Here is a 20,542-nt window from a genome sequence, read left to right as displayed (position 1 = left end):
GTTAATTTTTTTTCGCATATAATCATGAAGGTGCAATCATGGGGAATACAAGATTTTCAGTACTGATGTGTTTCCAGTTACCTATTTTATATAGCTCAAACTATTAAGCCATTTTAGCTAACATTATAAATGGTCAGGCCAGTAATTGTTTAAAATCCACGGATAATTTGATAATAAATGCCTAAATATTATCTATAATAAACAGTAGAAACAAAAATTCATAACAACAACAGTATTGTGTCTCAGCACAATTTCTCACTATAAAATAAATAATTTAAATGTTCTTTCAGAGGTTATATAGGAGGCTATGTTGAACATTGCAATTTTTCTATTTCTTTCTTTTGTATTAAAATAACAAAATTCCACCTTCCCAAGCCCATTTATTCACACATGGTGCAACCCAAAATCAACCAAATGGGTGGAAAAACTGTTAAATCTGGTAACATTAATGAAGAATACTGGTGTAAAGTGTAAGGCACAGGTGTCAAACTCAGTTCCCGGAGGGTCGCAGCCCTGTAGAGTTTAGTTCCAACCCTAATTAAATGCACCTTACTCAGCTAATCAAGTCCTTAAGGTTTATTTGAAAGTTAAAGGTATGTTTCCTGGAGCAGGGCTGAGCCCCTTCAGGAACTGAGTTTGACACCTCTGGTGTAAGGTGTTCAATTATTAATATATTTTTTTTCTCTCTCATCAGGTCTTTCAAATTTGCCTGCTCTTTATTCCAAACCCCGACCACACATACAGACAAACACACTCACTCACTCACTCACACACAATAAAGGCACTTTTAAGAGCCACGTCTGTCCTGTTTACCTGTCTGTGCTGTAGTTTACTTGTCACTCTCTTTTTAGCTCTCTCTATATCTTTATCTCTATTTTCATCTTTATTTGTTTTATTTGTCCATCCTTCCAGTTCTTTTAATAGTTCCTAAAAATCCTCTTTATCGTAACAGTTTGTCCATCTGTTGTTTGTTTTTGTGTATATTTCTTGACTAGTCATGACAAGGCCCAAATTCAGGCCCTGCCCTTCTTGCCAGACTACCAGTCAGGCAAGCAGGAAAACTTGTCATGTCTGCTTTGGAAGCCTGTCCACCAAAAACAAAATAAAAGAAAAAGTGGCATCACTGGATAGCCAGTGGGGGAAATCTGTCCTTAAAAGCAGAAATGCTGGGCGTATAATTGATTCTGCCCGTATTGCAGTAAGTTAAAAAGTTCATATTTCATACATTATTGTGAAGTGAAACCGAAAGGCCATGTTTTTGACATACTAAATATCATACTAATATGATCTGGCCTTTACAAACATATTTACATACATCTTATTTCATACATGGAAGAATCCATCTTTACTTATACATTTTGTTAAAGAGTTACAAAATTGTATTCTGTGTCAAGTATTAAGTAAGTCATGATGGCAATGGCAGAAACTACCAGTACCTCTGGCCTTACCTTATATTGATGATCGATTGTATACAGTTCAAGAGTAATGTGTCTTCTAAAATAATCTTAATGAAACAGGTTATGGCTCATTTTCTTGCATTGTTTTTCATTAAATGAAATTTATTTAACAGTACTGATGTTTCTAATAGATCAGTGGGTGTACTGTAACTAATCAATGTGTGTAATAACTAATGCAGTTTAATAACTGCTTTTGTTCATTTCAGGTGCAGAAACTTGAGGCTGTTGGATACAAGCCAATTTTATTTATTGGGAAACAGGACAAAAGGGCTTCAAATAAGTGGGTGGCAGATATTATCACGCATCTGCACCCCACTCCTGTCACCAAAGTGTTTTTGGAGAAGATGTGGAGGGCTTATGAGTTTATCTTAACAAAAGGTAAGAGTAATGTTTTTGTTTAGAATACATGTATATTTCTTTGTTACTATGTACATATTAAATTTGTATTTTAGCAGCCGGAGAGCGTCGCCGCGGAGCAGCTGGAGAGCCTCACCAAGCAGTCTGAAACTGTATTTGTTCTCAATCTTGTTCCTGTGTCTTGCTCGCTCACTCCAACCTCTCTCTGTCCTCCTTCCTCTGCTACTTCTACAACTGTTCTTCCCTCACTTTCTTCCCCTCTTCCACCTCCACTGTGGCAGAGGAAAAGAAGGTTAAACACCTTTACCACGTCAAACTCTACCACCCCTGTCTCTCCTCCATATCCATCTGCCTCTTCCATTTCCAAGCCTTTGAGTCAGGAGGTGCCACTGGTAAAGAACAGGTAACTTTTTGCATGGTACAACTTACTCCACACTATTAATAAAATTGCTCCTAGTCAAAGCTGACTTCATCTAAATTGGATTCATTCAGCTAACCAGGACATTGATAGCCCGTTCACAGTATTTTGTTATTTACATAGTTATTTAGCTCTGTGTTAGTGGCCAATGTCCAAGGGCGTTGGGAAACCAATCCTGTACATTTTGCTTGATTGACAAAAACAGGAACAAATTCACTTTGACACGAATGGAAAAGACTGCATATCTCCTCACATGTGCATTTATAAATATGGGCTTGTGTGATTCAGCTACAAAGCATGATGGCATTCGTGGCTTAAAAAACTTGTCTTTTCATTATTTCAGGTTGTCAAAAATGTAGTAGGCAGAAGGTTTTCCTTTTTGATAAAATAACTGGGGAACGAATAAATGAGGTAAAATGTCTTATTAGGCCATGTGCTGGCCTTTCAAAGGTAATATCCAGTGATTGCTTAAACAGTTAAAGTAATTATTACTTGTGTTTGTTTGTGTTTGTGTAGGGGAAAGCTGAATTGAAAGTTCACTGGTTGCACTGTGTGGTAAGTTATGTTTTATTTCCTAGTTAATTCCATTTCAATGCAATGGATTAGTCCATTCCATGACCCAATACAATGTTGCCAAATTAACTGCTGTCTTGCAAGCAGCATGGAAGTTCATGTCAGTGAATCCAGTGTTGTGGAAAGTAATGCATTGCCATATTGCATTACTCTCTAAAAAAGTAACTCATTGCGTTACTTAGTTACTGTAGCCCAGTGCTAAAAAATTTCAGTTATCTAAGTGCTAAATAATTTAGATTAATTAAGGTTCATAATTATACATTAGAACTAAAGAAATTATCTTAAAGATATAAAAAAATTGAATTTAGAAGTAAGCTCAAGAAACAAATTTATTGTAGTTCATTTCCATTCTATTCATTTAGGGTAAGTGAAAGGGATTATGGGAGTTGTATTTTTGTTATACAATTGTTTGTTTTAAGTATGTGTTTAAATTTATTTTAAGGGTTTTGTTTAAAGAATTTCATTGGTAAAGTGAAATGTGTAATGTAACAGGTAATATTTTGATTTTTGGTAGTAAAAAAATTAATAATAATATATGACGTTTGGTATGCATGGAATGACGTGAGGTGAAAGGTGAACAACCGGAAAAAAAAGGAGGAAGAGAGACGATATAGCGGAGCAGAAGTTGCTTCGAGAAATCGCTCCGTGTTTTAGTGTTTGGACATTAAAATAGAACGTGACAAACGTTGTATAGTTTCCAGTTGGACTTTGGCTGTGTTTGTGCACACAGTCGGACTGAATTGTGAACTTGAAAACCGAACATTTTGTAGTTATTGAAGTTTTGCCAAAGCTAACATTTCGCCGCCGAGAGGAAGTCTGCCGTGTGAGTGATTTCCAGTCCATGGACATCGCGTGTGAGAGACTTGCCTGCCTGTGACGGTGCGGTTATTCGACGGACGAACTTCATTTGGGATTAAGGTATCTTAAATTTGTTTTTTTCCTTGCTCCAAAGGGAGTGAAGGGGTCATTTTGTTTATTGGCCACGCCGAACACAAGCAACGCTCCAGGCCTGCAACGGTTAATTGTTATATTTTAGCTCTTTTGCCGGCTAGGACTGGGGTGGGTGAATCACGTGTAGTGTGTGTGAGCGTGGGCCTGCGTGAATGTTTCATGTTAATGTGTTATGTACTGTATTTTAGCTTACTGTTAAATGTTAGCTAAAGTGAGGCTAATGTAGCCTACAAGTTTCTAAGCTCTTACTACATTTTGAGGTTATTGAAGTACGAGTAACATTTTGATTTCTTTTACATTTTGAGGATAATTCAAACTTGAGGTTTGAGGTGATTTAATTTTATTCAATAAGTGAGTATTTGTTGAATACTTTTCTTCATTTATACATATTGTGTATTATTTGTTATTTTATTTTTTGTTTATTGTGAGAATTCATTCTTTTGGTGAATTTAATATTTTATTTATTCAGTAAACCCTATTTTTATTTAATATTTTAATAACTGAGTCCTGAGTATTTTTTTTTTAGTGAAAGATATCATTAGGTAATGGATTTAAAATGTAAATAATATTTCATGTGAATATAGTTTAAGTCATTTACACAAAAGTAAGTACACAGGGTTGTGGTTTAAAAGTGTATTAGTTATTCAAAGCACATGTAAAGTTACACAAACAGACAGTTAAACAGGTTTTCAGCAAAGATTCTATATATTACATACATTTTACTGGGATTAAGTTAAGAACCCAGGAACGCCCTTTAGTACCAGGAGATAGGCCTAGGGGGCGCTACACAAATTGGAGGCACCGCTGGGATCCTTTGCTGTAACTTCCTTCCTGTTAACGTTGCTGATGCTCCAGAGAGTGCTAATTTGAACTTACATTGCTCTCTTTGATCTGGATAAAAAAAAATGGAATTAGGAAACAGTTCTGCTTTGCAACAAGAGCTGCTGGATTGGTGTAACGATGCATTGGTTCAGCCCGATCATGCATTACTGTTGTTGGATGTTCCTGCTAATGCTGCCATAGCCTTTATTGAGAGCACAATTGAAACTGTGAAAATATTTGGCAGAGTATGTGTACGTTCTTCGAAAGAAGGTCCGTCTAAAACAAGTTTGCTGGTGCTGTGTGAATGTCGTGAAAAGATTGATCCTTCTCGAGTCCCTACTGAGGTATTACCTAGGGATGGAGATCCTCCATGGAAGATTGTGGTTGTCAGAGACAAAGAGTCAGGTCCTGATGATTTTTCAGCAAAGCTCAGAAAACTTCTACAAGATGAAGGCAAATCCATGACTGATGTTCAAGCTTTGTTTTCCCCTTTTCCCACTAGTTCTCCTGAAGCAGTGATTCGTGCAGTTGGTGAGCTCCTGGAAAAGACAACTAAGCATTCTAGTGATTCCACTGCTTACAAGCGACTGCGTGTTTTCTCAGGGGTGGTGCCTACCCCGGCGGGAGAGGAAACTATGGAGAATTGGATAGAGCAAGCTAAGTTGATGATAGCAGAAAGTGATTGCGCTGAAAAAGAGAAGCGTAAGCGCATTGTGGAAAGCTTAAAGGGTCCTGCCCTTGAGATTATCAAGGCAGTTAGATTGTCTAATGGTGATGCTAGTGCATCTGAGTACCTTGTTGCCCTTGAAAGTGTTTTTGGGACTTCAGAATCCGGTGAAGATTTGTATTTTGCGTTCAGACTTCTTCGCCAGAACTCCGGTGAAGCACTGTCTGAGTTTCTCCGTCGAATGGAGAAGTCATTGACCAAAGTAGTTCAGAGAGGTGGACTACAACCTGCACAAGTTGACCGGGTGAGAATTGAGCAACTTCTTCGTGGTGCTGTTGAGTCCGACTTGATGTTGCTGAAGTTACGGCTGAGAGAGAGAAAAGAGTCCCCGCCTACTTTCTTGAAACTTCTGAACGAGATTCGGGAGGAGGAGGAAAATGAAGCCGCACGGTGTAAGCTTGATGCAACAGTGAAACCGGTGATCCCAAAAGCGCAGCCACCACCAAAACCCACTGAGATTCAAGCATTGAAAGCTGAGGTCAAGGAGCTGCGTGCCAAGCTGGAAGAGTCACGCAAGGCACCAGAATCACCTGAAGCCCCAAAACAGAAAGAAAAGATGACTTCTGAGAGTGCTGAAGCAGGAATAGACCCTGAAGTACAGAGCTTGAAGACTCAAGTCCAGCAACTGCAAAAACAGCTGTCTGTAATGAAAGTAGAGGGCAGTGCAACCCCGAAAAGAACGACATTTCAGCGGCAAGCTGTGAGCTCTTATGAGAGAAACAGGCCCTCAGTCAGCCGTGATGATTTCTTTTGTTACCGATGTGGTGGCGATGGGCACATTGCCAGCCAGTGTCAAGAATCAGAAAACCCCCCGGAAGTGATCAGAAAGCTGCTCCGTGCACTAAAGAGAGCCAAGGGTGGGAAGAGTGAGTCGATTCCACATCCGACTGTGAGCAGAGATGCACACTGCAAGAAGAGCCATGTTCGTAAACCTGCTCAAAGTAACCTTCCTAGTGGTTTGGTAGGTCCCGCCTCCACTATTTGTGTTAAGATCAATGGCCATTCATGTAATGCCTTATTGGACAGTGGATCTCAAGTCACAATAATATTTGACAAGTGGCAAAAGAAATACTTGCCCAATGTTCCCATCCACCCCATCACTGGTCTTTCAATATGGGGTTTGAGCTCCTCCAGCTACCCATATCAAGGCTACATAGTAGTAGATGTGGAGTTTCCAGCCACACTTACAGGAGTGAGTGAGTCTATCTCTGTGTTAGCATTAGTTTGTCCCGAGTCAAGTGGCCCAGACCATGTTCCTGTCATCATTGGGACGAATGCCAACTTATTCCATCGTTTAGCTGCTCTTTGCAAAGATGCTGACATTCCAGACTCACAGGCTCACGCTTTCAGGATTTTGCCACAGACAAAACCAGTGAAACTCTCCCAAAGCCAAGAGGTGGATGTGGAAGAGCCGAAGGGGGAAGTAAAATGGATGGGTCCGGGTCCTCTATCTGTCCCTGCCAGAGGTGAACGATATGTCGTCTGCAAAGTTGGATGCAAGGAGCCCTTAGAAAAAGACATAGTCATGGTTGAAACACCTCTTTCTGTGACCCTACCTGCTGGAGTGCTCATTCAGCCGGTGGTGCTAACATCATCTGAGCTAAATGTCAACAGTTTCGAAGTACTGCTGAGAAATGAGACATTGAGAGAAGTCACTATGTTGCCTGGAACTGTTCTTGCTCATGTGTATCCTTCTGACACAGTTATGATGGCTCAGAGACCTAAATCTACCTCCAAGGTCCTTGATGAGACATTGTTTGATTTTGGTGAATCTCCGATTCCAGAGGTTTGGAGAAAAAGACTGCGTCAGAAACTGTCCCAAAGAGGTAATGCATTCTCTCTTGATGAGTGGGATGTGGGTCTCGCCAGGGGTGTGGAGCACCACATAAGACTCAGTGACCCCAGACCATTTAGAGAAAGATCCAGACGCATAGCCCCAGCGGATATAGATGACATACGCCGCCATCTAAAAGATCTGCTGGCAGCAGGCATCATCAAAGAATCCAGAAGTCCTTATGCGTCACCAATAGTAATTGTCCGAAAGAAGAACGGAAGTGTTCGCATGTGCATTGATTATCGCACCTTGAACAACAGAACAATCCCTGACCAGTACACCACTCCGCGGATTGACGATGCCTTGGATTGCCTGTCCGGCAGTCGTTGGTTTTCTGTGCTAGACCTTCGGAGTGGGTACTATCAGATACCTATGGCTGAAGAAGACAGGGAAAAAACAGCTTTCATATGTCCCCTGGGGTTCTATGAATTTCAACAGATGCCCCAAGGCATAACTGGAGCCCCAGCAACCTTTCAACGGTTGATGGAGAGAGCTGTGGGTGATATGCATCTGCTCCAGGTGATTGTCTATTTAGATGACATCATTGTATTCGGACGAACCTTAGAGGAGCATGAAGACAGACTACTGAAAGTGCTTGACAGACTTGAAGAGTGTGGTCTGAAGATATCACTTGACAAGTGCCAGTTTTGTCAGCCACAAGTAAGGTATGTTGGGCATATAGTTTCTGCACTAGGAATAGCCACCGATCCTGAGAAAGTGAGTGCTGTCAAGAACTGGAAGTTGCCTACAGATCTGAGATCTTTAAGATCGTTTCTCGGATTCTGCGGATACTACCGAAGGTTTGTTAAGAACTACTCGGCCATAGTTCGACCACTCACTGAGCTCACAAAGGGCTATCCTCCTAAAAACAGGCGCAAGGCTGCTCAAGAGAAGAAGCATTATTTCAAAGAGGGAGAGCCTTTTGGGGAGCGCTGGGACGAAGAGTGCACCAAGGCATTTCATAACATCATTCACTGCCTCACTCATGCCCCAGTGCTAGCATTTGCTGACCCATCAAAACCATATGTACTCCATGTAGATGCAAGTCTGAATGGTTTAGGCGCTGTTCTCAATCAAGAATATCCTGATGGTCTGAGGCCTGTTGCTTTTGCAAGCCGCAAACTCAGTGTCCCTGAGCAGCGATATCCTATTCATCAATTGGAATTTCTTGCATTGAAATGGGCAATCGTGGACAAGTTTCATGATTATCTTTATGGGGCTAAGTTCACAGTGAGAACAGATAATAACCCGCTCACATACGTCCTAACAACGGCAAAGCTCAATGGGTTAGTTACTTTTACATTACTTTTTATTTGCCTTACTTTTTTCACCTGGGCATGTTTGTTTGTTTGTTTTTAATAACAACAAAAAATATATATTTTGTCAAATGTTTAAGGCCCTTTCACACCAAACATGAAATTAATAAGCCTCAGGCAGAAGGAAATGCATATCCATTCCTGTACAGTGAAGGGGCGTAAATGTGAGTAAATGTTCACATTTAGTCTAGATCAGGGGTGGCAAACCCTGGTCCTGGATATCCACAGTCCTGCGGAGTTCAGCTCCAACCCTAATCAAACACACCTGAACAAGATCATCAAGGTCTGAAAGGTTGCTAGAAAGCTACAGGCAGGTGAGTTTTTATGAGGGTTGGAGCTAAACTCTGCAGGACTGAGAGCTACAACAACCATCATGTTAACACAGCGCACACATTACCTCTTTAGCACTTTATTTCTCTCAACATTAGGACAGGAGAGCTGTCAGTCAATAAATGTGAAAAAGTAACTTAGATTTTTTTGTCATAAGCTCCCAGAACTTGGCAGTAAATAATCCTCTGAGGTAGCCTGTAGAAAAACTGGTGTGAGGTCGACGGTCAGTACTCTGATTTAAATAGCGATGAGCTAGAGGCATTGGGAAGAGCTAGATCTGCAATCCTGAGGAACAGACAGAAAAAACAAATAAAGGGATTGGTACAGGTGCCATTCACATAAAAAAAGAGTTATAGTATGTAAAGTGTGTTTGTGTGTACGCTCTTGTATACATGGTTGTATACAAGGACACAAATGTGTGTAATGACATGGGTATTACAATATAAACATGGTTTATGAGGACACACTAAACAGTGTTTTTTTTTTTTTTTATTAAAAAATGCTGACAGTTTCCTGTGATGGGTAGGTTTAAGCCAGGCACACACTTAAGGATTGCAAGGCTTGTTATGACTGTAATTTAATACTTACGACTGATCATGCCCAAGTGTGTCAACTCATAGCCAGTTGCGTTTAGTCAGTGTTTACAGTCGCATTTAAATTACTTGTTAAATGTGCTTTATTCAAAGAAAACTGTCTCTGTGTGTTGAACTCAGAATGTTTCGGCTAGTTGTTAAGTGTGCCCCTGGCTATAGAGGCAGAATATACAGTTTGCTAATGTAGAATATACAGTTTGTACAGTGTAAAAACATTACGCCTATAAAATGTCCCCACAATTCACAAAAACAAATCACTACCCTTATCCAGAGATGGTAGAACTGCCAAATCTGCTTGGAACACAATATGATAACATGTTGAAATTTGTAAACTTATTCTGCCTCTGCACGTCAGAAGTAGCCACTTTTCAACTAATCCAAGAGTGTTTTTTCTCCTAACAAATAGGAGATTTTCCTCAACCCACTAATATAACTTAATCCCTCAGTTTATCAGAAACAATTTGAAATCACTAAATTTTTAAGTACATTGCTTTCAGTGTACAAGAACTGTATGGAAAATTGTAATATTAAACGTAACTAGTAACACTAGTAAATAAAGCTGCCAGACCTTGTACTTGAGAAAAAAGAGATGTAATGTTATAGAAGTATAAAACTGTGTAAAATGAAAATATGCCAGACATTAATCATAAACCTGACAGTGATCTTGATTTTTGCTCTGTGTTCTAATAACATTATGTGCACTTATGATGTTTTACAGTGGCAAAACCTGGGATGACACATGGGAGCCTGCGAGTGAATTCCAACACATTGTGCCAAAGTCCCCACATCCCAACCAGCTTTCAGCATGACAACATGGTCACCATAGACACCTGGACTCATCAAGCACCCTTCAATGCAGTTTATTTTTGAGTGTTTTTTCCTGCTGTTTGTTCTTCAGTAAAGTTTTTGCACAGTACCCAGTCTCTTTTAGTGTTTAGTCTCTTACAGTTGTCTTTTTACAGTTGTCTTCTTGCGAGATCTTAAGTTTCTTGTCCGTGAGCATAAGCTCATAAATACCAAATAATACTCCAAAAGCTACTAAATTGTCACTCAAGTTTTGTAGTCATATTTGAAGTGTTTGATTACAATAATAGATATGAATTACTTTATTATTTATAGTCATAATTGTAATTGCCAATTTATTATAAGTTTCTTGCATTTAGTCTAGTTATTTTATTTTTTTTGGGGGGGGGGGGGGGCGCTTCTTTAAAGGGAAGAAAATAACATGTTTCCAGATGGCAACTGGACATGCGCACATCAATATTGCGTCATTTAATATTTATTTAATTAATTTAATAACTGTATTTGCAGTATTGTAATGGTAAGTTTAGGGTTGGGGTAGGGGTTGGTGTTAATAAAACACAATTTGATAAGTAACAAGTTTATTTCACCGTTATTTACCCTGAAATAACGCTGCATCACTTCCGGCCGTAGCTGTACTGTAATTACCATATATGGACAAGTATGACGTGACACAGCTCTAACAGGACACGCTGTGATTGGAGTAACTTTAAGGCCAAAATAAAAAGCGATTAATGTTGCAAACTATGTTTTGTTATCTTTATTACGTAAGTCATACTGTCATTTATCAATGAGGTATTGCTATGTTAAAAGAAATTACCCTTTTACAGAGATCCTAAACCTAACCCTAGTGTAATTTCAATGAACTACAATTTACTGCGCCATTGTTTTCCTTTCCATTGATAGAATTACAGAGGCGTATGGGTAATGCAGTTTAAAAACATTTAGTAATTAAATTAAATAAATACAATCTTTAATGAGCAAAGGGGCATCAAAATATGTTCAGTGTATAAACCTCTATGACATATTTGAGAGTCAGAATGAAATTTGGTATTGTACTGTGAGCAAAACATAGCATAAATAGTTGTTCTACCAATTTTCTCTTCGATATGCTTACCAGATTTTGAGTTACAGCCATTTGAAATGTGCATTTTTTGGCTCTTCAAGGAGGCGCTACCGGGTCCCTGGGGGAGGTAAGACAGTAAAAATTACACAGATATGCTCTCTTCATCATGAACAACAAACTGTTGATTCACATTTATATCTGAATATTGTTTTCTTTCCCCATTTTCTATATTTACATCATGCTCGTGTTATGTTTTGCTGATATTGTGAGACTCTGAATACAGTAACATAGGCACAGAATGGTGCACAATAAAAATAATCAGGGTATAAAACACAACAATAGTTCATTATTGTCTCAAATGCCATTAATATGACTAAACATGTTTATGTAAAAGAAGCATGGTAAGTAATTACAGTGGTTTTATTTTATTTTTTTACAAAATCATGAAATTTAACAAACTCATAAGATGATATAGTGCATTTCCAAAACAATTAACAAAATGTACTATACAATACACCATGTAAATAATTTTATTGTAGACTACAAAATAGAATAAAGATACTTTATAAAATAGTATAAAGACAAATTGGATTCAATAGAAATAAAAAGAGACTTCAAAAGTGCTATCATCATGCTGTTTATCAGGTCACAGCTGATGAAGCTACACAAGTGGTGAAATGTTTTGAGCACCACAAAATCAAATCAGTTGACTCCAATACTTTTACTAGATGACACATAAGCAGATGTAATATTAAACTGGGAAATAATGATTCCTCCTTATCATAATGCTTTTCTTCCTCATAATTAGCTTCTTCTATGTCTCTAAAAATGTTTCAGTTGTTATATTTGAAATACACTCTACACTTCCACAGCCACAAGCTGTGTTCTAATATTTCATTCCCCCTGTGAATCATATGACCTTAGATTATTATTACTCATGCAAGATTATTAATCATTATTTTGTACACAACGTACACTAATGATTATTTTCATAACAAATTAATCTGCTATTTATTTCTCAACAAATGAAGAGTTTGGTTTGTGAGCAAGTATGAAAATGAGAAATGCAGACACAATTACACAAAACCCCAAAAAGATGCATTGATAAAAGCTGTGAACAGTTCAAACCTCAAATAAAAAAAAAATACATGCTGGAACCATTAAATGTTTTTGCGTGAAAATTATTTGGCAATTCATTTTCTGCTAATCAACTAATTGTACTGTTGAGAAGTTTCTTTTGCAACAAAATGTCATTTAAAAGCTCTCCATGTGCTGTCAATTGCATTTTTTCTCTCTCTGAATTGCAGTGGAGTATAAGTAAAGTTTGGATGAGAAGAAACTCTTACCTCAAATCTCTAAGTACCATAAAATACTTCAATTAATGTACTTAATTTCCACCACATACTGGTTCTAGAGGCATGCATGCACACATTTCTATGTATGTGACAGAAGAGGCAACACTTTTGGTTCTATTTATAAAGGTGATGAAAAGCAGATTTTATTACATTCTTTATATACAGAGTTAAGGTCATTGTCCAGAACGATGAAAGGTGTCTCAGTCTTGTGGATTACAGTACGTCATCAGACATTTCACAGTCACTGTCATACTCATCAGCTGAAGCACTGTACAAAAAGTTGATGTTGCCTTCTCCAGACAAAACTTGCAGGTAACAGTCTCTTGCTTGCACCTTCATTTCTCTGACTTTATGTTGCTTTCTCAGGATGATGCTCTGCAGACCTTTCAAACCCTCTTCACTTAAGCCACATGGTGAATCTTAAAAGAGGAACTAACATTAAGCATGCTTTAGAAACTTTATAAACATACATCATTGTTGTGTATATTTATTAGGGCTGCCCTCAAACAGTCAACGAATTGTTAGTCAGTCAGAATGACCATAGTTGGACAAATAATTGTTTTTCCTGCAAACAACACAACCAAACATAGCCATAGGTCTTGGTAATAATCAGACAGTCACGGACAGCTATTATGGATTAAACGGCTGGTCCTCATTTTCACCAGATAGTAAATGTCATGAAGGAAATTCAAAGTTTGAGCATTGCGAGGGCATCAAGGACAAGAAAGCATCATTCTCTACTTTCAGCTACCAGTTGGAGTGGAGTAGAGAATTAGGCCAAGTGTAATGACTTATAGAGCTAAAAGCCACTTATCGTTCAATAATATTGTTTTTTTTTTTATTACTAGGCTACTTACTTTAATGATTAGAGAGGACATGTCCTATATGTAGTTATGGGAATATGCACTTTAGTAGATTTTAGTTAACAGATCACTCTTACTAACTGTATAATAAAAATATTCTGACAGTTGGAAATCTATGGTCATAGCAACCCTAAATGTTTATGCCATTTTTTGTACAAATACAATACATACTTCTCATTGTCTCACTGGCAAACATGTGGGACAGCTCTCTGAGGGTATCAGCACTAGTTGAAAGAGATTTCCAGTGGTGGTCCATCTCTGCCACAAGAATCTTCAGCTCCTCCTCAAGTCTTCTTACTGACATGATGATGTCAAACGCTCTTCTTTTTGTCCTTAGATCGACAGAGTCTGGAATGCATTTATGAGAAAGACTTAATTCATATGTATCAAACATCAACCTTTAAAGAATCACAGAAAAAAAGTCACAGAATGACATTTGAAGCATTGTGGGTAATGTGTCATAATGTATGTATCAGATTTGTCAGAAGCAGTCAACAAACTAGTGTACACACCACTGTGTGGTAGCTGCCATGGCCAAGCTGTCTCACCAGACAGAATGGTTTCCATGCAAAGACTTTCTGTGCTTGGAACCATTCTGTTGTATTTCTCCACATCAGATGTCAGGATGCCCTTCTCCTCCCTGATCTTGAGGCGGATTCTGGCACGACCTTTGTTCCCATTGATATCTTTGTAGAGCCGATGGGAACGTCTCTTGATACTCGCTACTAGGACCTCAATTCTGCTGGCCAAGCCATCAGCATCATTTGTGGTTGTTACTCTTGCTGCTGAGAAGAAATAGGTAGTTTGCAGTTTAAATTAAAATAAAAGTAACAATTACAAGTATTTGTGCACTGTAAAACCAAACAGTGTAATTGATTAAATGAAATGAGTTCATTTCACTCAAATAATAATGGTAGTTCTTTGTATTTAATAGAAAAAAAAAAGTTTTTCGAACTCAAAATTTAATTGTAGTAAGCAGTTTAATTGCAGCACATTTCTAATTTCCTGCATTCGTTGTGTTAGACAGTATAAATAAATGTTGAAATTAAGTGTTATTTTGTGTTTTTTTGCAGATTATCATAGGCTATTCTTTAATATTGATTTATGCTGGGATTTACAGGAGGTTCTGTTAAGTTAGTTTTGTAGGGTTACTACTGTGGTGAAGAGTAGAGCATGTGTTTTGGTTGAGGATGGGCTGCTAAACTTTTGAAACCACATGTACTGTATGTTGTTTGATTATATACATATAATGACAGTCTCTTTGATAGTTATATTAGCATGTGTTATTTGCCATCAAACATTGAAACAAGATCTGAATGTGATGTTTATGTAAATTAGCTGTTTGTAATTAACACTATGACGAGTGGGGTAAGGCTGATAACTGTGGGAGTGATGGGGTGTCTGTGATTCTGAACTTGAAAAATTAGTTTAACTAAATGTTTTAAGTATTCTGAACTTGAAGTTTAAGAGTAATCATTTCCTCACCATCTGCCCACTCCTTTACATCACTGACCCAGTCTTCCGGTTGGCTCTCTGTCACTGCCAATTGGGCTTTCAAGGACTCTAGGTTTTGTAACTGGCTTTGCAGAGCTTTTCTGGTCTACAATGACAAGCAATCACAGAACCAAGAAACAAGAACCAAATGTTCAATGCACAGCTTCACACACTGCAAACACACAATACTGACCATGTAAAACAAATTCTACAGTTGTCATTACCTTCTGATATCGGCGAGTCAGTGAAACTGCCATATTTCGGAACTTTTGCTGATTCCAGCGCATGGCCATGAGAGTCAGCATGTCTGTGCGTCCTGCAAACACAAAAGATATGATGCATAAAATATGTTATTATGTGATTATGTAACTAGAGCACTATGTGGTCATCTTACCTGCTTTTGACATATGTTTTGTTGTCACTGCAATCCTAGAGAGGAAGGCATTGCACTGTTCCACCTCCTCCCCTAGTGTTAGTCCAGCCCAATCCTTATACGACCCACTCCATTTCACCTGAGTAAGAAAACATAAATAAACAAAGAACAAGATGTTTGCAGATGTTTGGTTTAAGATAATGTGGTTCTGTCACATAGCAACATTTTCTTACCTCACATTTAAAATCATGGGCTTTGGCATGAAATACCGAAAGGAATGGCCTCATGTTAAGGAGGTGCTGGAGCTCTGGGCAGCTTTTTGTAACTCTTTGCAGGTAGGGCCAATATTTGCAGGTCACATCCATACAAAAAAAAGTGACTTGCCTACTGGCCAACTTTTCTTGAAGGTACAGGGGATAGGCAAAAATTTCACCCCTGTACATATTTAAAGCACAGAGAAGCACTCCGTGCCGACAAACCGTAACCTCCAATCCCTCTTCGTCTACCTTGCTGGCAGATCTTTGTGAGGTCTCTCTGGCTGCTGACCACTCCCCTCCACAAACACCTCTCCCACTGACCTACAACATGGATAATGGTCAATGAAAACAAGACCCTTCTAAACAAACTCTTCAGTAAGAGGTTACTGTAGTATTGTAGTTTTATTTATCATCATATACACTTTTTACATGTTTGGTTGTGCTGTGAATGTGGTCCACAAATCTTGTAACATCTTCATCTTTGGCTAGATGGCCTGTTCCTCAGATCTAAAAAAAACAACAACAACAAAAACAACAACAAAGGTACAATACAGTTTATGATAACTTATTAGAGTTGTCATAAGTACCAACTTCAGTACCAGTCTGAAATTTAAAAAACGTAATGCTTTGAGCGCTGTTGAGCGGATTCATAAACACCTCTGATTGGCCATTGTGTTCACACACTCATTGGATATGTCTGAGAATGGCTTTAAATGATCAGCGCTAAAAGCATCAGTCACATTTTTATAATTTTTTATAATTTTTATAAGTCAGTATTTTCGACAACTCTATAACTTATAATGTAAGATTACTTAGTGCATAATAAAGAGCCATGTTATCTTATTAATATGTAAGAACACTGTGACACACAGTTTGAAGTACCTAGCAGTATTCTTAAAACGGTAATGCTTGCGGTTTCCATCTACGGAAACGGCGAGCATATTTGGGGAGCATGCAGGGCAGATGAAGGGCTCTTCCTTGCATATACTGTCCACTTCAAATCGCACAGCCTCCCACTCAAAAAAACTTTTCTGAAAACTGTCTGCAGAGATCTTGCCAGTCTATTAAAAATAAAGAAACCAAAAGCTTATAAATGTACAACAAATACATTAACATCAAACAGGTCTTCAGCCCACAATTCAAATACATTAACGATACTGCAGGATTTATACATTCAATACTCACACGACCAAAGCGAACAGTTCGCTGATCCAGCATTCTTAAAAATGCTTGACAGGACAGTCCTGGTGCCACCATCTTCATTTCCTCAAATGAGAAAAATATATCGGTAGTATAAATTGTGGCAAACTGAAGAGTTGCCGGCCAGTAGTCACTGCTGTTAAGGTCGGCCACTGCAGCAGTCAAAAGTGGCTTTGCATGCCTCACAAAATAACTCGGGCATGCTTAGATCATATCGTCCTGGAAAAATCAAAAACACATCCACTGTAATGCAATCCTTTGCTGGGTCAGTCAGGGTTTGGGTTCTTAATACAACTTATACATTACTTTGTATACTTCATAAGATGCTTCTCAAACAGGACAAAATGAAGTTCTTCACATTCTTACCATTAATTGTGACCACAGCAACAGTCTTTCCTGGACTGACCCTCAATGACTCTGGTGAACAACCACAGATTTTGTCAGGCATTTCCACAGGTACAAACACAAACGAAAAACTTACCACATTGGGAAAGAGCCTTATCGACCACGACAGTTGTTGGAGGCAATGGCTGGAAGAAGCCAGCAGTCATGGCATCTCTATTGTGGAGGACATGTCTGGTGTGCACGCTGATGTCACATTCAGCACAGAAGAAGGGGTGTGGTCGACAGTCACTGCACCGGATAACTGCTGGACTGCTCCAACACTGCTGGCAGATGTGTGTTGCCACACTTTCTTTTGCTGCAGCCGTGTTTACCAGACGGGGTCTCTCTGCCCTCCACCTCTCTGAAAAGAGACTCTGACGAATGCCCCAGTTCGAAGATGCCAGAAGAGGATCTCTTGGGGTTCCAAGAGGTGATGCCTCATCACCTGAGGAATCGCTCAGTGAGTGCTGGAGATCTTGTAGAAAACACTCTGTTAAAATAGCAAATTTAAAAATACAAACATTTATTTACATTCTAACCCACTGTCACAATGAAACAATGAAAATGGTGTACAATGAAGTACACACCAACAGTCTCTGGAGCAAAGGCCACCTCACAGTTAGTGTCAGGAGCATTGAAGGTAGGATCAGTGTTCTGAATGTGATCAGCCAATTTTTTTTATTCTGTCATCATTTACTCACCCTTAAAGAGTTCTAAACCTGTATTAATTTCTTTGGTCAGCTGAACAAAAAGGAAGATATTTTGAAGATTGTATGTAACCAAACAGTTGGTGGACCCCACTGACTTCCATAGTATTTCTTTCTCCATACTAAGGAAGTCACCGATGTCCCACAACTGTTTGGTTACCCATATTCATCAAAATATATTCCTTTGTGTTCAGCAGAACAAATAAATGAATACAGGTTTTAAACAATTTGAGGGTGAATAAATTACGTAAAAAAAAAAAAAAAAATTCTGGGTGAACTATCCCTTTAACATACAGCTGGAGAGCTTTTTATTTCCCAAACCCTAATGTGGACAGTCCAATTATTCTCGTTTAGCTGCCTATAAGGTGTCATATAGATGATAACAGCATATTGGAATGCTAATATAGAAGCAAATTAAAATGAAACAAGCTGGTTGGCCATTGACAACACACTCAGAAGAACAAGTCTTTTCAAATACAGCCTTCCCAAGACCAATAACTTGCAAGCGATTTACTATGATGGTAACCAGGCAGGCACATTTTACTGCATAACCATAATATTGACAAGATTTCCTAAAATGTCATAACAGCCCACAAATAAACAATTTTTTATGTGCTAATTTTGTAGTTCATACTGCTTTACAAAAATATTTAATAGTAACATTAATGTCCCACTTTCACTTAATTTTTCACTTTCACTTAAGACTAGTGACATCTTTAATAAATCTACTTTTTATGTCAGAAATCAAATGACTAGTTCTGGTTTGATTGTTTCCCTGAAATATCAAGCTAAACATGTATTCCTTCATTTTCTTAATTGCTTTATTACAAAATTAAGGTCCTAAACAATGTGATTTCTCAAAACATCTTTAATGAAAAACAATACTGACCCTTTTTTGACTGATCCCTGCTTGATCTCGGCCTTGCATAGACAATATTTCCATGCACGTCTCTTTTTCTCCAGTGCACCTTTGGTTGCCGTGGCTCAGGTGTCTTAGATGGTGCTGCTGCCGCCTCCTCTTCTTGCAACTCACCAAGAAAGTCATCAAGACTTTGGAGCTCATCCTTCAGTTCTTGATGATCAACCAAGTTATCCAAGACCATTAGATTTTCTTGGATTTCTGAATCACTCATGGACATAGTGAAGAACAGAAAAACAAACAGACAGAAAGACTCACAACAAAGAGATGGACAAATAAATAAATATACAGGGAGGGGGGACAAAGAGAGACAAAGAGAGGAGAGGGGAGCGAGAAAGAGAGCTGAAGAGAGTACAGGTGATGGGTAAAGGTGAACAAGACGAACGTGGCTCTTAAAAGTGCCTTTGTTATTTATTTGTGTGTGTGTGTGTGTGTGTGCGTGGTGGAGTGTTAGAATAAAGATAATTTTTGCCGGCAAATTTGAGGGACCTAATGATAAAGAAAAAACATACAAACAGACAAACAAAACAAAAAAAACAGAATTTAACATTTTACACCAGTATTCTCTTCACCTGTGTGGTCAGATTGGGCTTGAGTGTATGTAAAATTGATTTTATTAATTGTTAATTGATTGTGATTGTTAATAATGTAAGTTTTGCTCTATTTCGCCAACAAAAATAGTTCCAAACAAAACCACAGCAGAACTCACTGTAAAAAAAGTACATGAATCAATCAATAACTTATGACGACATCATTTATTATTACATTAATTATACACATGGTTTTATTCTATAGTGAGAAATTGTGCTGAGACACAATACTGTTGTTGTTATGAATTTGTTTCTACTGTTATTATTATAGATAATAACAGATAATAATTTATAATAATAACAGATAATAATTTTTAAACAGATAATAACAGATAATAATTTTACTCACATTTCACTGCTAGTTATATATGCTATATATAATTTTGTATGTGACGAATATAAATCTTGAATCTAGATAATATTTAGGCATTTATTATCAAATTATCCGTGGATTTTAAACAATTACTGGCCTGACCATTTATAATGTTAGCTAAAATGGCTTAATAGTTTGAGCTATATAAAATAGGTAACTGGAAACACATCAGTACTGAAAATCTTGTATTCCCCATGATTGAACCTTCATGATTATATGCGGAAAAAAATTAACTTTGAATTTAATTAGCTAACTTTGCTAGCCTACTGCACATGTGGTGCAGCAAGTAATTTAAATGTAAATTTAAGAATAGTCTCTTCATCTTCTTCTTTTCATTTTTTTGGCAGATTGCAACCATGACTTTTAAAGGTGCATACCGCCACCTACTGTATCAGAGTATGTAACATGAGCTATATCCATTGATACTACTTTATATAAAAAAAAATAAAAAAAAATCTATATCCTATTGTATATCCCTATATTTTTTAGATATTGTATAACTGCTTTCTGTGTATCCTTTACCCCATCTCCTGTTGTGCCTAATAAACCTTCAAGGTTCCACTTCCTTCCTGTCTGACTTATCTTTTGTTTTAGCCTCATCCTCTCATCTCTATATTTCTTGCAATATAGCAATACATGTTCTACATCTTCCTTGGACCTACATTCCAAACATTCATCTGATGGACTTTTGCCCATTAAAAACAATGTTTTATTTAACCCTGTGTGATCAAACCTTAGCCTGGTTAAAACACTCTCCTCTCTTCTGTTACTTCTATTCACAC

General features: G+C 38.0%; 2 protein-coding genes and 1 long non-coding RNA gene across 6 annotated transcripts; 2 read left to right on the top strand and 1 right to left on the bottom strand.

The window, feature by feature from the left end:
* The first annotated feature begins 1,589 nt into the window (after positions 1-1,589).
* On the top strand, positions 1,590-2,217 carry LOC113053794 (uncharacterized). Its single transcript, XR_003277318.1, has 2 exons — positions 1,590-1,835; positions 1,910-2,217. It is a non-coding gene; the product is annotated as an uncharacterized LOC113053794 (long non-coding RNA).
* Positions 2,218-2,374: 157 nt separating this feature from the next.
* On the top strand, positions 2,375-10,305 carry LOC113053672 (uncharacterized). 3 transcript variants are annotated; one of them, XR_003277274.1, is made up of 3 exons: positions 2,375-2,643; positions 2,749-2,787; positions 10,097-10,184. XR_003277274.1 is itself a non-coding variant. In XM_026218856.1 (2 exons), exons 1-2 carry the CDS (start codon positions 5,040-5,042, stop codon positions 10,185-10,187), a joined length of 3,477 nt encoding a protein of 1,158 aa, XP_026074641.1. In that variant the 5' UTR covers positions 4,855-5,039; the 3' UTR covers positions 10,188-10,305. The 3 variants fall into 3 exon arrangements, 1 of the variants encoding a protein (XP_026074641.1); XR_003277273.1 differs by lacking the exons at positions 2,375-2,643; positions 2,749-2,787 and adding an exon at positions 3,345-3,723 and having other exon boundaries at positions 10,097-10,223; XM_026218856.1 differs by lacking the exons at positions 2,375-2,643; positions 2,749-2,787 and adding an exon at positions 4,855-8,425 and having other exon boundaries at positions 10,097-10,305.
* Positions 10,306-12,731: 2,426 nt separating this feature from the next.
* LOC113053793 (uncharacterized) lies at positions 12,732-16,310 on the bottom strand. 2 transcript variants are annotated; one of them, XM_026219052.1, is made up of 8 exons: positions 16,017-16,310; positions 15,564-15,908; positions 15,352-15,469; positions 15,182-15,273; positions 14,949-15,063; positions 13,976-14,248; positions 13,635-13,811; positions 12,732-13,019 (listed from the first exon to the last, which is right to left on the bottom strand). In XM_026219052.1, the coding sequence occupies exons 2-8, from the start codon at positions 15,771-15,773 to the stop codon at positions 12,814-12,816; spliced, it is 1,191 nt and encodes a 396-aa protein (XP_026074837.1). In that variant the 5' UTR covers positions 15,774-15,908; positions 16,017-16,310; the 3' UTR covers positions 12,732-12,813. The 2 variants fall into 2 exon arrangements, with proteins under 2 accessions (XP_026074837.1, XP_026074838.1); XM_026219053.1 differs by having other exon boundaries at positions 13,976-14,245.
* Between the last annotated feature and the right edge of the window lie 4,232 nt (positions 16,311-20,542).

This window comes from Carassius auratus, chromosome 34 (genome assembly GCF_003368295.1).
Source record: "Carassius auratus strain Wakin chromosome 34, ASM336829v1, whole genome shotgun sequence".
Taxonomy (NCBI): domain Eukaryota; kingdom Metazoa; phylum Chordata; class Actinopteri; order Cypriniformes; family Cyprinidae; genus Carassius; species Carassius auratus.
Note: the sequence above shows the minus strand (reverse complement) of the source record. Positions and strands in the feature narration are given on the sequence as shown.

Bases quoted from the DNA above. Each gene is read 5' to 3' on its own strand.
- LOC113053672 (XM_026218856.1), top strand. From the start codon at position 5,040: ATGACTGATGTTCAAGCTTTGTTTTCCCCTTTTCCCACTAGTTCTCCT. The intron at 8,426-10,096 runs GTTAGTTACTTT...GATGTTTTACAG, and splicing joins ACAACGGCAAAGCTCAATGG to TGGCAAAACCTGGGATGACA.
- LOC113053793 (XM_026219052.1), bottom strand. From the start codon at position 15,773: ATGTACAGGGGTGAAATTTTTGCCTATCCCCTGTACCTTCAAGAAAAG. The intron at 15,470-15,563 runs GTAAGAAAATGT...TTTCTTACTCAG, and splicing joins CCCATGATTTTAAATGTGAG to GTGAAATGGAGTGGGTCGTA. The intron at 13,812-13,975 runs GTGTGTACACTA...AATGCATTCCAG, and splicing joins ATGGCAGCTACCACACAGTG to ACTCTGTCGATCTAAGGACA.